Source organism: Cololabis saira, chromosome 19 (genome assembly GCF_033807715.1).
Source record: "Cololabis saira isolate AMF1-May2022 chromosome 19, fColSai1.1, whole genome shotgun sequence".
Lineage (NCBI taxonomy): Eukaryota > Metazoa > Chordata > Actinopteri > Beloniformes > Belonidae > Cololabis > Cololabis saira.
In genome coordinates this window covers 39,507,274-39,523,094 of record NC_084605.1, presented here as the reverse complement: position 1 = coordinate 39,523,094, position 15,821 = coordinate 39,507,274, and the positions used below count along the sequence as shown (strand labels likewise).

The 15,821-nt window shown below is 42.1% G+C and overlaps 1 protein-coding gene across 1 annotated transcript in view; it reads right to left on the bottom strand.

Annotated features, from left to right (window-relative positions):
• sdk2b (sidekick cell adhesion molecule 2b) overlaps positions 1–15,821 on the bottom strand; it is a 457,224-nt gene that overhangs the window by 86,235 nt on the left and 355,168 nt on the right. The window contains exons 6-9 of the mRNA XM_061707744.1: positions 7,283–7,394; positions 6,211–6,401; positions 1,443–1,526; positions 1,081–1,275 (exon numbers count right to left, since the gene is read on the bottom strand). Coding sequence (XP_061563728.1) covers positions 1,081–1,275; positions 1,443–1,526; positions 6,211–6,401; positions 7,283–7,394 — 582 coding nt within the window. The remainder of the gene's footprint in view (positions 1–1,080; positions 1,276–1,442; positions 1,527–6,210; positions 6,402–7,282; positions 7,395–15,821) is intronic.

The following is a 15,821-nucleotide window of genomic DNA, read 5'->3' as shown; positions in this document are numbered from 1 at the left end:
ATTACAAATAATAGCAGTGACCAAAACACCTGCAGAAATACTGCAGGAATGACATAGCAGCAGTTAAATGCAGCCTTCTGTAAGCTTTAAATATCCACTGGGCTTACATCAAATACATCAAAACACAACAATAAAAAACACCTTTCTGAACTTATCAATATGACTCTGTCCTTCACAGGATAAGTAACATGGATCACTGCAAAAACTCTAAATCTTAACAAGGATATTTGTCTTATTTCTAGTTAAAATGTCTCATTTTAGTAAAAAAAATCTCATTACACTTAAAACAAGACTCATCACTGGAAAAAACAACAATTTTCACCTGTTTCAAGTAGATTTTCACTTAAAATAAGTAGAAAAATCTGCCAGTGGAACAAGATTTTTTTGCTTGTAATGAGAAGATAAATCTTGCCCCACTGGCAGATTTTTCTATTTATTTGAAGTGAAAATTCACTTGAATAAGTTATTTTTCTGGTGTTATTTTTCTGGTGATGACCTTTTTTATTTCAGGGGGGATGCCGTCCCCCCTCATCCCCCCTCATCCCCCCTCAACTCCAGTACTGCTTTTTAGTATAAATTGAACTGGATTGATGACCACGTGTGCATTCCTCTCCTACCTATCTCCATTCCTCTCCTGCCTATGTGGTTTGAGAGAAGTGTACCTTCGGCCGGAAAACTGCCTGATATAATAAAAGCTTGTATTAACTTTGATTCTATTTTACTGGTTTTCTTATGGTGCACCAGACAAACGAACACTAGCATCTTTCCCACCGGAGGATGTCTTCCAGCAGCAGCTGCAACAATAATCACATCCCCACACTTCAGTGTGATCTATACTCTAGCAAAAGCTTTATGAATGAAGGTAAATTCTTATATGAAATAAAAATTTAACTGTAACTGAGCTGCATTTATGTTGAATGAACTCTGCAAAGTCTGTTTGAAATATTAAACTGGCATTCCCTCGCACAAAGACTGAACCAAGGCTTTGGAAAATAATTCCACTTGTTATCTCTGACTCTGACAAGGGAAGTGAAAGGTGATGCTGGGATTTATATGTATATAGGATGTTTTAACACTCACTGGTAACAGCCAGGTACGTGTTGGTCTGAACTTCTCCTGCCAGGTTCCTGGCGAAGCACTGGAACATGCCCGTGTCATCGGGCAGGAGGCCGTTGACCTGCAGGCTGCCCCCCACCAGCACCCGGTACCTGGGCGTCTTCACCGGGTCAATGGGCAAGGCATCCTTGTACCACACGATGTCGGGCTGGGGCACTCCTGCACGGGGGGAATCACAACACAGACAATGAGTCACACTTCAGTTCTTGCATCCTTTTTCCAGCATGAGGATGATGTAAATCCTTAAAACATTTGAATTCTAACAGGAATGTGCCCTGATGTTGTAAAAATGAAATGTAGAAATGCTTAGAAGGGGCAGCACTTACCGCGGGCCTGGCAGGGAATGTCCACCACCTTCTCCATCTCGGCTGTGATGTGTTTCTCCGGCTCCTTTATAAATTGTGGTGGTTCTGATGAGGAGAATAAGGACAAATTATTGAAGAGAAAGGAGAAAAACACCCAAATGTGATAAAAACTCATTATGGTAAAACTGTCCTTGAGGATGAACATGACTGAAGTCAAGAACCAACAACTCACATAACACAAAGGTTTGTAGATCTGAACATATGTCATTCAATGAAAGGTTTATATTTATAAGCTATTGATTTATGTTTTTATGTAGAAACTAACCATTTATCACACTTATGGAACCTTCGTAATTTTAGCATTTCCTGTCACAACTGAACAATAGGTGTCCGTGTGGGTTCCTTTAACAGTCCTGACCCCTGACCTTCCCAACAGAGCGGGTAGAACATTTATTATTTACAGTTACTGGTAATGAGAGAAACAATTTTCACTGACAGCAGCAACCTGTCTTTCTACCCGTCTTGAAAGCAGAAGCAATTTAAGAAAGGTGCAGTCAGGCACATCCCCGTCCCTTTGTTGTGCAACGTTATGTGATGAGACGCTGAGATGTTCAGCCTCCTGTGACATCCCAGAGTCAACTTTACCACCTTATCAATCTTTTATCACATTGTGTCTCATTGACTTTAACACCAGAGCACCAAGCGCTTGCTTGTCGTGGTCCTGGACAACCAGGAAGCGGAGCTAAGTTGTTAATGTCCGTCTCTTCTGTATCATACGCGATAAAGTTGTTAATCTCTTTGACGGGGTTGTGCAGTCTAACCTACGGTGGACGACGAGGGCCAACGCACTGCAACGGCCTAATGCGTCTCAGTTCAGGAAAACGGCTTCAAGTACAGAAACGATTCAAATTCACAAACTCAAAACGAGGTACAAAAAGAGGAACGTGGTGCAAATGAAAAAACCTGCCGCAAAAAACAAAAGACAAACAGAGACCGAACAGCTGACTGTAACGTTAAAATATAATAAAGAAACGTCTCGTAATGTACAGCATTGTACAGTGATATAAACATTGTATATAAATATAGTCAGATAAAAATCACATTAGCATTCCCGCTGTATGTTTAAACCATGGATGTAAACACTGATTCAGTCAGCTGTTCGGTCTCTGTTACGCTGAGAGCGACCCCTGCAGGTTTGGTAACCGGTTATGAAGCGTTTTTCTTTTGAAGATGGTTTCTTGTTTTATATCGTTTTGTGCTTTGCATCGTTTCTCTATTTGCAGCGTTTGATGATGCTGCATTTGTCTTTGTTTTTTGCAGCAGGTTTTTTCATTTGCACCACGTTCCTCTTTTTGTACCTCGTTTTGAGTTTGTGAATTTGAATCGTTTCTGTACTTGAAGCCGTTTTCCTTAACTGAGACGCATTAGGCCGTTGCAGTGCGTTTGGCCCTTGTCGGCCACCGTACTAACCTCCCACTACGTCGCCATCAGTGCCAACTCATTCAGTCGTAGTCAGCTACGGCTATGTCCCGCCTCCTCGCTGCAGATTGACACACCGCCAATTTTTCCACTTGGTTTTGGTTCTCAGATTTGGGGTTTTGATTTGAAACACATTTGCCACTGCACTGACGCCACACACCAGTGCCTGCTGAGGGTTTGGCTCCGCCCCCTAAAGCCAGGAGTGTCTTTGGACCACAACATTTTCAGAACATTTAATTTACACTTCAAAAGCTTTCTCAATGTGTGTCAAAAATGTCGTCATACGTTTCCTCTAAGAAATTGTGTCCTATGTGCACTTTTAAAAGAACAATGAAGAATGACGGCACATCAGAGCTGCTGCACTGTGAGATTATGCAGCTGGATGAAAAAGAGCTTTAAAGGGAGGCTACTCATCAAACTCCTGGGGAGAGGGAGCAGTACCCAGGGAAAAGTTCACCCTACCTTTCGCTTTGAGACACATCACAACCTTGAACACATCAAAGTGTTTCAGTGGGATGGAATGAAAGTGATTCAAGCAACGCTATTAAACTGTTTCTTGAGGCTAACCATTAGTTTCCTCCCTTTTAAATCAATAACGCTTTTCCGACACCGCCTCACGACTTCACTGCTCTGCTTTTGCTCGAGTTACGTGGTGAGACGAGTCATATTTACATCAATTTCATATCATCTCCTTCCTGTGAACTTGCAAACTTTAACGCTAAGTTTACTCCCACAGTCGTGACTTGTGTGTGGCTACATGCAAAAAAACAAAAAAACCCCAAAAAACAACTTCTGCTTTCATACTTTAATGCGAGCAAAAACAACGATTAGTCATTTCATTCCGGCCTTCACGAAAAGAAAATATCTAAAAATGCTGGAAACCGTGGTGAACTCGAGGCCAGGATGATGAGGCGGGAAACAAAACCACGTTATGCAATAAATCAACAGTCTTGACACAAATCCTAGAGCACGGAGATCCTGACATGGGAATATTTGAATGCACTTGGTACCAGATTAGTATTATTTTTCATGAGCAAGGCAGTGACCTTATTTTGTGTTTTGCTTTTTAAGGAGGTACAACAGAGGAAGGCTGCAGGGACCGTGTTCCATGTTGGACAATTGTTAATACCTTTGTTGTGCTTTTATTTTGCATCTTTCTCTGCTGTTTTATGTGGCCTTGTTTTGTTACTTAGAGCCAGTGCTGCTGTCTGACTCTGATAAAAGAGAGAAGGGTGTGAAGTGGCTGCAGAACATCTGAAAACACTGGCATCACTTTCAACCGCCGGTTCACACGGAACGTAAAAACGTTGGGAGCAGAAGTGAGTCAAATATGAAAAACTCCAAAAAAAAAAAAAAAAAAAGATGACTGTTTCGGTCAGAATATTACAGAGAGACACGGAAAAGCAGGACAACAATAGCCTTCCACTCTTCCAGAGGCGGTGCCTCTCATATCGTCTCTTTCTTTTCATTGTTCAACCAGTTTTCGGTGCTGGTTTGGATGCTGCGATTGTTAATGATAATCGGGGGCGTTTTTTAAACTATGTTACAATAAGCAGACGTAACAAAGGGCGAGCTGTTGACGTAAAGAGTGTCTGATTGAGCTTTCTGAAGTTCAGCTAATACGCTCTTAAAACCAGGCAAGTTAAAGGGGGATTGTTACGGAGGGAAAAACAAGGAAACTTGTTTTCCCTTGATCACCATGGAGGTGCGATCACCTGGAGGTAAAGTTTACAATGACTACGTTTACATGCAGTCAAAATTCAGGTTATTGCTAATATTCCGGTTACTGAAACATTCTGAATATTCCGTTTACATGGTGATTAATCATTCAGGATATCTGGATCAAACCAGCGACGCACGGAGAACGTGATGACGCAATTCCCGTCATTTCTGCTTCTTCTTCCTGTATCCAAATTCAAAACAAATGCTGCTTTGTGCAACTTTTCTCTCACCTTCTTGTAAATCTGTCTATCCCGGTACTTTCTACCGTCTACAAATGCAGAAATGTTCATATCCTTCATTACATTTATGAAGTGATTAGTCTCCTCCTGGTCTTGTGTTTCTACGTGTTTAGAAGAACTTCCTGGACTCAAAAGACCAGGATTCCTTGTGAACAGAGCATGTGCAGAAAACACATTCCTGTTCCGTTTGATGGGGATATTCCGTTAGGCGTTTACATGACTGAATATTCAGGTTTTAAAGGAGTAACCCAGGGCTCATGAGCTATGAGCCCTGGGTTACTCCTTTTACTCATATTCGGGTTTTAAAAAAACCCGAATATGAGCAAATTCGGGTTATTGAAAGGGGTTATTGGTGTTTAAATGGCCGTGCAAATTCAGGTTATTGCTAATATTGGGGTTTTAAAAGGGTTATTGATGCTGGAAACACAGTCAACGACACGGAGACAGCGCCAGGATCCTATAGTCGGTATTGTGTTTTTTGCTGAAATGTAGTAACAGGAGTGCATCGTAGCGTCTCCACGGGGTTTCAAACAGTGGCGGGCAGACGGGAGTCCTCAGATAGGCTGGCAGAAGTAGGGAGGAGTGTTTGCAGTGACGGTGCTTGTGGAGAGCAGATGGTGCGGTCCTGGAGATGTTCCTGTCTCCACTGATGAGAGTTCACCTGTATCCCCTCCGGAGGCTCCATGTGACGTCAGTCGTTGCCAGGTAACAGGTACAGCCTCTGGGCCGTCCATCACGCCATCCTTTCTCATAGACATCCACATTTGTCGTCTTTTGTTCGATGTAAAATACATTTTTTTTTTTAAACTGACCTTCTAATTCTTTTTTTAAATGAATAACAGATCTCAGGTCTGCCACAGGACCTGAGGACGCGTGAGAGCTGCAGAAATGGCAGCGTGACGTGAATTGGGTGGAGTTAAACCCGGAGAACGTCGACAAGGCTCCTGTCATCTGGGTCTGTGATGTCACAGAGTCTAAACCACTCCCACTCAGACTTGTGAGACCCAAATAAACAAAGTGAGTGGGTTGGTTTATTTCAGTTTATAGCTTTCCAACTCCAGGAAAAACTAAACAAAAGTTTTTTATTACACGCCCTTTAAGACACAAAGAAATGAGACGAACACTGATAAACTCATTTTGCTTTTTTGCATTTCACTCTAAAACTGCTGTGATCATCATGAAAGTCTGGGAGTATTTAAAACGCTCTTCAACACCAGAATGAAGGGTGTGAATTAGTGTGAACCCTTGGTGATGATACCCTGTTAGATAACCTCTAAGTAAAGATCACAGCGGTGGTGCTAATGAGTGATAATAACAGAGAATGCAAAGGCGACGTTGGGATTCCTCACCCAGCACGTGCAGATAAGCGCCGGCGCTGACCGAGGGCACGCTGCTGCTGCGGAGCGTGGCCTCGCATTCGTAGTAGCCGGCGTCGCCCAGCATCGGCCCCAGGATGGTCAGTCTGCGCTTGAAGTCGCTCAGGCCGGTGGTCACCAGCACGCCGTTCTTCCTCCACGTGATGCTCAGCTTGATCAGAGGTCTGAGTGCAGGGAAACACACAACTGTCGTCTCTACGTCCTCCATGCTGCGTTTGATAAAAATCCACTACTAGGCCTGTGTTGAAAAAATCGATTTTCTGATTCTAAATCAATTCTCATATTAATTCCTAAAAATCGATTTGTATGTCTAAAGATCGATTTTTTTTTTTTGGAGAAAAAAAATATATATATTTTTTTCCTCATCATTACATTTTTGCCTGGTGAACTTTAATCCCAGTAGTCCCAGTAGTTTTGAAAACTCTTTTTCTTTAGAGAAAATGCTGGACATTTCAGCTTAAATGTCTAAATGTTATATTAGTTCAATGAAGTTCATATTATCTATATTTACTAGAGCTTGTTTGGTTTCTCTGTTATCAGACACGGTTTGTCATGAAATACCTGAAAAATACCGGTGCTTCATGTCCAGCTGTGTGTGGTGACAGAATAAGTCAGACAAGATAAAATAATTTGTTTACTGCTTGAGCTGTTGCAATTTCTTTCTTTTTTTGCACTTTAAATGGATATTGAAATGCCTATTTGAGTTATTTATTTCTTAGTTATTTCACAATAATTATTGTGAAATTATTATTTCAATAGTTATTTTACAGTTATATAATCCAGGCAACACTAACCCAAATCAATATCGAATCGAATAGGATCGGATCAAATGGTGATAATCGATTCTGAATCTTAAGAATCGGAATCGAATCAATTCTTGACATTTGAATTGATACCCAGCTCTAACCACTACTCCATAAATCTTCTTTAACGGCAGTTATACGGCGCGTGCACGTCGACAGCTCTTCCTGATAGTCCTGTCGTCTAAACGCTCGGAGAAACCAATGACCCTGCACTTCAAGGATCTTTTTTATTTCTTTCTTACCTGGCATTGGCCACACACTCCAGCGTGGCCTCGGAGGAGCCTGTCACCACGCTGGTGTTCCTGGGGGGGATGATGATGGTGGGAGCGATGGGATCTGCAGGGCCCCCCACATCTAAATGACAGGTTAACAAAAAGAAAAGAACATATTTCAATACAGGGAGATGTTAAACAGCGGGCTGACTGGTGGGAACGGGATTTAATTGACAAGATACACTTTGTTTTGAGTCCACCGGTGGATTTTGTTGCGCTATATATTTTCTTTCCACTCAGTGGCCTTTGTGGGTGTCCATTGATGTGAAATATTGAAGCAGATCAGTGAACACACCGCCCCTGAGTTCTGAGTGAGAGACAGAGGATAATAAGATATGCTGAAACACCGCAAACAGAAAAAAGAGAAAACACACTTGACCAACAAAAAGCTGAAGAGATAAACTGCTTGTGTGTGTGTGTGTGTGTGTGTGTGTGTGTGTGTGTGTGTGTGTGTGTGTGTGTGTGTGTGTGTGTGTGTGTGTGTGTGTGAGAGACACCTGGATGTTCATGTTTCTCCCACTTGTTTCATTGGGGAGTGATCTGTGTGTGTGTGTGTGTGTGTGTGTGTGTGTGTGTGTGTGTGTGTGTGTGTGTGTGTGTGTGTGTGTGTGTGTGTGTGTGTGTGTGTGTGTGTGTGTGTGTGTCAGCTGTGAGCATCGTACACAGCCCGTGGCGGTGGAAGCCCGGCGTGCGCGTGCAGCTTGAGATGTGTCATGTCTGTGATAAACCCGCACTGATCTATCAATCCCATCATGCCCTGGGAGTGAAGCCGCGGCTGCACATGTCAGACGTAGCTACGGGGGCTGTCATGACTCAATCTGGGAAAGTAAACGTGTTTGAGAATGCAAAGGCTTGTAGATTTGATGTGCACGCTGGAAAGGCTGGGTTGAGAGAGCGTGCAGAAAACTTGTACGAATATTTTAATAAAATAAAAAATAGCATTCACATACAGTGTGGCCAAAAAAGTATTTAATCAGCCACCAATTGTGCAAGTTCTCCCACTTAAAAAGATTAAATATACCTGTAATTTTCATCATAGGTTACTTCAACTATGATAGACAGAATGCGGGGAAAGAATCCAGGAAATCACATTGTAGGATTTTTACTGAATTAATTGGTAAAATAAGTATTTGGTCACCTACAAACAAGCAAGATGTGTGTCTTTCACAGACCTGTAACTTCTTCTTTAAGAGGCTCCTCTGTCCTCCACTCGTTACCTGGATTAATGCAGCTGTTTTAACTGGTTATCAGTAAAGACCATGGAGTCTCAACAGTGATGGGAAAGAAAGATGAGCGTGATGGAGTGAATCCTTGTTGCTGTGACTTCGAGAGGAATCCTCCGAGCCAAGAATTGCAAACGCTGCATCACGCCGGTTTAAGTTCTGACCACAGTTTACGAGGAAAGGGTACTCAGGCCTTGAAATAAGCCACCTTGTGCATTAGGTAGTGATTTTAAAATGCACAAAAACAGGTTTATTTTTGGCTTTAAAGTGTGTGTTTCCTGCTACAGAAAACCACTGTTGGTCTGTGGTTGTTTACTCAGCGATATACATCCAGTCCTCGGGCGCTGGTGTCCTGCAGGCTTTAGATGCTTCCTGCTCCAACAAACCTCATTCAAATTATATAGATCCAACAGCTTATCACGTTCTGTATGATGAGTGATTAGTCTGAATCAGGTGCTGAAGCAGGGAAACATCTAGAACCAGCAGGACACCAGCCCTCGAGGACCGGAACCTGGACTTCCCTGATCCAGAGATCTCTGCACGAGAGGCGCTGTTGCAGGGAAGCTGGAACACTCCATTTGGAGTTGTTTGGACTCGCTCATCCATCCATCCATCCATCCTTCCATCCATCCATCCATCCATCCATCCATCCATCCATCCATCCATCCATCCATCCATCCATCCATCCATCCATTTTCAGCCCCCACTTATCCAGGGCCGGGTCGCAGGGGCTTCCCTCATCCCAGACACTTCCTCCAGCTCTTCCTCCATCTCTTCCTCCATCTCTTCTTCCAGTTCTTCCTCCATCTCTTCCTCCAGTTCTTCCTCCATCTCTTCCTCCATCTCTTCCCCCATCTCTTCCTCCATCTCTTCTTCCAGTTCTTCCTCCATCTCTTCCTCCATCTCTTCCTCCAGTTCTTCCTCCATCTCTTCCTCCATCTCTTCCCCCATCTCTTCCTCCATCTCTTCCTCCAGCTCTTCCTCCATCTCTTCCTCCAGCTCTTCCTCCATCTCTTCCTCCAGCTCTTCCTCCATCTCTTCCTCCAGCTCTTCCTCCAGCTCTTCCTCCATCTCTTCCTCCATCTCTTCCTCCAGCTCTTCCTCCATCTCTTCCTCCAGCTCTTCCTCCAGCTCTTCCTCCAGCTCTTCCTCCATCTCTTCCTCCATCTCTTCCTCCATCTCTTCCTCCAGCTCTTCCTCCAGCTCTTCCTCCAGCTCTTCCTCCAGCTCTTCCTCCATCTCTTCCTCCAGCTCTTCCTCCAGCTCTTCCTCCAGCTCTTCCTCCATCTCTTCCTCCAGCTCTTCCGAGGGGAGTCCGAGACGTTCCCAGGCCTGTAGAGAGACATAGTCTCTCCAGCGTGTCCTGGGTCTTCCCCGGGGTCTCCTCCCGGTGGGACATATACATTGTAATAACATTTTTAATATGTAATAACATTTTTACCGATAATATAATACCTTATTACATTATTGGGAATTTATTACATGATACTCAAGAAGAAGAAGAAGAAGAAGAATAAGAAGAAAGCTTCCCTTAGTACTGGGGAAATTCTTTCTCTGCATTTAACCCATTTTCTAGTTGAACTAGTAGCAGTGGTCTGCCATGCAATGGCACGGCGCCCGGGGAGCAGTAAGGGTTTAGGGCCTTGCTCAGGGGCCCAAGGTGGTTGACTTTTGGTTGCAATCCAGGGGCTTGAACCTGGTCCTCCAGACTCCAGCCCTCCTCTGTAACCACTAGGCTGCCACTCCCCCAAAGTCTGCAATTTAACCCAATAGTCAATCTGGTGTTTCAAATCCAGTGTATATAACATTCTTAGATTCTTAAAACACAAAATGTAGAACTCTGGACTGAAAATGAACATATATATATACAGTATATATATATATATATATATATATATATATATATATATATATATATATATATATATATATATATATATATATATATATATATATATATATATATATATATATAATATATATATATATTTGTCAAGTATTACATTATCAGTTTTGGAAAAAAAAAAAGAAGACCCACCTGAAAATATAATAAATTCCCAATAATGTAATAAGGTATTACATTATCGGTAAAAATGTTATTACAATATCAGTCAGGATATTTTATTACATTATTGGTGAAGTTATTACATTATTGGGTTTTATTACATTTTTGATTGAGTTAAGTGCAATTTTTATTACATTTTCAGGCGTTATTAATTTTTCAGGAAATTATTATATTATAGGAAATTATTACATTATAGGAAATTATGACATTATAGGGTGCTACAAGGCGTCCAGGAGGATCCGATACAGATGCACAAGCCACCTCAGCTGACTTGACTCAGCTCAATGTGAAGCGGCTGAAATGAGTTTCCCTTAGAGACGAGGTGAGAAGCTCCGTCACTCGGGAGGAGCTCGGAGTCGAGCTGCTGCTCCTTCTCTCACTCCATCCAGGTTCTTAAATCTTTCTGGAGGCACAATTTAACACTTTGCTTCTCTTACTCGTCTGCCGAGTTCATAGGAGAGTTTTTTATTATACTGTCGCATACTATTTTCTCATTTCTGAAAATGTGCAAGATGCTGGAGCATCCGCTTTCCAAAATATTCTCTCTCATACACATGTCCATCATCCCCCTTTGGCTTTGCTCCTGGAGATTTTAAACGACTCAGTCACTCAACGTTTTGTCAACAAATCACCTGTGAGGTGTGACACCTGACAAAGCCGCACAGAGGGCAGGATTTTAAATGTAAAGGTGTTTCTGTGATGAAAAAGAAAATGTCACTGTTGCGTCTCTGCTAAAAGCTTCATATACAAATTCTCCCCCTTTTCTTGACGGCTTTTCTTCATCACTCCATGACATCCTCTCTTACTGGTCCTAGGGGATATGGAGTCTGCAACAGCTTCAGTTATTCATCGTGAAAGATATCCGTCTGGCGTGGGCGAAAACTTTCTCATGTGTTTGAGGAGTTCAGAAAAGATGGACTGCGCGTCGACCAGAGAGCACCGACCTGATCACTGGATTTCCTCTGAAGCAGGGGTTATCCTCAGTGAACTTATATTATATATATATATATATATATATATATATATATATATATATATATATATATATATATATATATATATATATATATATATATATATATATATATATATATTATCATTATATTAGCAGCTTCCAGACTGCAGACGGCACAACAGAAGAGGAGGTGTTGTTGTTTCTGTTCTAGTTTCCTCATGATCAGAACAAAGGTGCTGTTGATCAACGCATACTCAAAAGTCTACCTTAACCTTGTGGTCAGAAACATTGAAGCGGAAAACAAATCCTGAGTTGTGCCTTAACCACTGATGACATTTAAGTCCCGCAGACCCTCTCACATCACCAGAGGATAATTACCGCTTTACCAGTCTTGGTTTCCGTCACATCTAAACATCTACCTGATGGAGGGGCAATTATTATTGACATAGTCACTATTTGTGCACACCAATGTAAAAAATGAATATGTTAATTTAGCTTTCTTTAAAAATCAAAATCATTACTAATCAGACAGCTGTTACAGGGCCGGGTTCATGTTTTTGGGATATAATCGAGAGAAGAGCATCTTATCAAGCTGTGTGGAAAGTGGAAAAACAATGGTCACTTTGTTTTTCATCAACTGAAGAAAGATGTTTTTATGTCGATCTTTTTAGACAAAATATAGAGTTTGAGTAGTCGAAACAGTCTGAGGTTCAAACAACTTGCAATGTTCTTAGATCTTAATGATCCTGATAAGCTTGCACCTTGTTCACAGTGATTGTTGAGAAAGGACTGTGAATCTCAAAGCATCATAAAGACTCCTCAAGCGTCGTCACAACAACCAGCAGTCATCCCTTCAGCTGGACGCTTTTGTAATTCATGTCTGCAGAACAGCAGAATGACTGCATGAGAGGAAAAAATACAGAAACGCCTCACGTCTGATTCTTCACTTCCAGGGCAGTGACAACTGCAAACATTTGATCCCCATCAGTGCATGGATCTACATTCAACAAGATACAAGGATCTAGAAGAACTAGAAAGAACAAAAGAACACATCCTTGTTGTCTCTGTCCCTGTTTATATTGGTATACTTAGGGTTCTTTCAGACCTGTGGCCATTTGTTTTGTTCCCATTCAGGGGCTAAATCGATACAGTTGTTTTGTTTTTCGTTTGTGGCGTTTGTGTTCACAAGGCAAATGTCTGTACCGTTTCAAAGCTGTTAACAAATGCCATGCGCAAACCAGCTGCTCTCTGATTGGTCAGAAATGAACGTGGAAGGAGTTTCCTCTTCCGTACCCCGGGAAAAACAACAATGGTTATAACCCCTTTCAAAGGGCGTAAAGCGCAGACCGCCGCCACCGATCCCATTCATTGTGTATGTGCTACCGCGGCGCAAGAGCGGATTGCTCTGCCACCGAGCTCAGCGGTGCGCGAGAGGGTCCCTGCCGCGGCGTTTGCGCCATGCCTGCCTGCCCGAATTGAACATTTTTTTGTTTCACCCTGCCACGCTGTGACGACATCTCGGCACGTCCAATAGGAGAGAAGGGGGAAGAGAGAAAGTTGTGTCCAATAGGAGAGGAGGTGGTGGAGGCTGCGCCGACTCTTCTCCTTGCGCCGCAGTAGCATATACGCATGAATGGAGTTGTATCGGTTGCTGTGTGGATTATGTTCTCACTGTTTCGGAACAACTGCTCCAAACGGGACAGGTGTGAAAGCACCCTTACATATATATGAGCAGTTAAAGATTCTTCCATGTATATTATCTATATGTCATTTTTATATAATTCACATGTATCAATACTGCCCTGCCCCAGCTTTGACACAGACACAAACTCACAGCCTGCATGCATCCCAAACACACTCCACACACAGCACATGTGTCACAAACCAGAATAACACAACTGAAAAGGGAATGCTCCTCCCCTTCTCTTTGTACTCTTCTGTTTGCAAACACCCTGTTGTCCTTCACATCACACAGTCACCAAACTGCACCCATCACTGTCTTGTAGGGGTGTAACGGTATTTGTATTCGTCCCGTCCCGTCACGGTACGGGGGTCACGGTTCGGTTCACGCAGTCATACGGCGAATACGTCTGACTGAGTTAAAAAAAAAAAAAAAAAAAAAATCAATCATCGTTTTTTTTCCCCCTTATAAATATCAACAGTCACGTTCCATTACAGACCTAAATGTGTGCTAGTCTGTGCATATCAATAAATATATGTGCAATTCATATATCATCATAAATTGTAGGCTATAATAACGATAAAATGTTCTAATTCTTAATTTACAACTGTCCTGAACGCATCGGGGCCGTGAGCCAACGCGGATTGGCTGTAAAGCCTGATTTATGGTTCTGCGTTAAATCGACGCAGAGCATACGCCGTAGGGTACGGCGCAGTCTACGGCGAGGTTATGCGGCGACGCGCAACCTTCGCCGTAGGCGCTGCGTTGGTGTAACGCGGTACCATAAATCAGCCTTAACAGTCACAGTGAAGGAGATTAGCGCTAAAGTTTAAAAGAGGACTAAATTTGTACAAAGTTTTGAATGTTACCCCGTTTTCCACGTTACCTGGATTATTTTGGGTTATGGAAGAGTCAACTACCGTTGGTGAGTCAGTGTAACCTTCATAAATAATTTATTTATCAGTTTCTTGACCAGCTGCCTATTTTAATGAGCTTGTGTTGTTGTGAACGAGACCGCCGAGTCTATTCTCTGTTATAGAGCTCAGAAATGATGTTATAGACCGCTGTGTCTATATCCATCTAAATAGATTGTGTAATTTAGACCAGTTAGGTTTTTTTTGTATTTAAATTGTATCAAAGAATGAACTGAGTCAGTGAGTGACTATCTGAGTTTTCAGAGCCATGTGATTGACAGCTGTCAGGCCTGTGTGTGTGTGTGTGTGTGTGTGTGTGTGTGTGTGTGTGTGTGTGTGTGTGTGTTCTTCTGAACAAGTTTGTGACTTTACTCTGCTTTCTGCAGCATAGGCCTATAGGCTTGGCTCAATAAAAGTGAGAATAAATGTAGTTTGATGGGTAGGATGATGATGTTGAACGTTAAAATGACTATCATAAGGCCCATGGAGAATGCTCCGCCCCCAGACGGCTCTGCCCATATGCAGCAGTAGAGGAGCCCGGGTTCAAGTATTTATTAAAAGTGCTCGAGCCTTGTTACAATGTCCCATCCCGCGCTCACATAAACCAGTCCGTGGTAAAATTAAAAACACTAATGCACAAGTTAAATGTTTTATTCTATTTATTTTACACTTTAATAAGAGATGCTTTTTAGTTTTGTAGCCAATTGAACAAACTTTAACTTTCAAATGCTATGATCAAAATAAAGGAAGAAAAAACTTGTCTTATACATTTGGGACTTTTTGTATTTTTTTTCCCGTTGTACCGAACCCGTACCGAACCGTGACCCCTGTACCGAGGTACGTACCGAACCGTGACTTGTGTGTACCGTGACACCCCTACTGTCTTGTCTTTTCTTTCCTACTCTTTCACGTCCCACCATGCTCTTAGTATTCTTTGGCAGAATTTGGTATTGTTTTTTTTTTCTAGGCATCAATAAAAATGCCTGTCAAGAGGGCTGGTCAAGGTAACACACTCACACACACCCATGCACACACAATAAAAACTCTGTTGCAAAGTGCAGATATAAGTTGCTTTTAGGTTTTGCCAAACTTGGTATTAACCATTAATATACATGCGGAGAAAGGAAAAATAAAAGACATTTTAGATGAGAAATAAATGCATCTTTTTTGACTTCCTGCTATGTTAAACCCGGTCACCAATGACTTGACTAGTTCATTGCAGTCACTCAACATTGAGATTTCTTATACCAATACTGTATAGTACTAGAGTTAGCTCTTACAAACTACAACCTCACATTGACAACAAACCATAGCTTTACTCACAATGACACTGCATTTTAACAAGAATGAAGCGCACAAAAAAGTGGGCAATACTAAGTACTGTCTTCCTACATCTAGGATTTTCTGAGCAGTGAACGGATGACGATTTGGAAAATGTTTTGAAGCTACAGGACCTGAGTTGAACTCCTCTGTTCACCAAAGTAATCTACAAATAAATGTGAGGCCAGCTATCTGCAAGCTAAATCTAAATCAGCATGATTGAAAAACAAAAAAAATCAAGGTTTTGAAATGGCCAGGTCAAAGTCCAGGCCTCATCCTGATTGAACCGCTCTGGTGGGACCTCAACTGGGCTGTGCATAAGTGAATATCTCAAAACCTCAATGAGCTGAA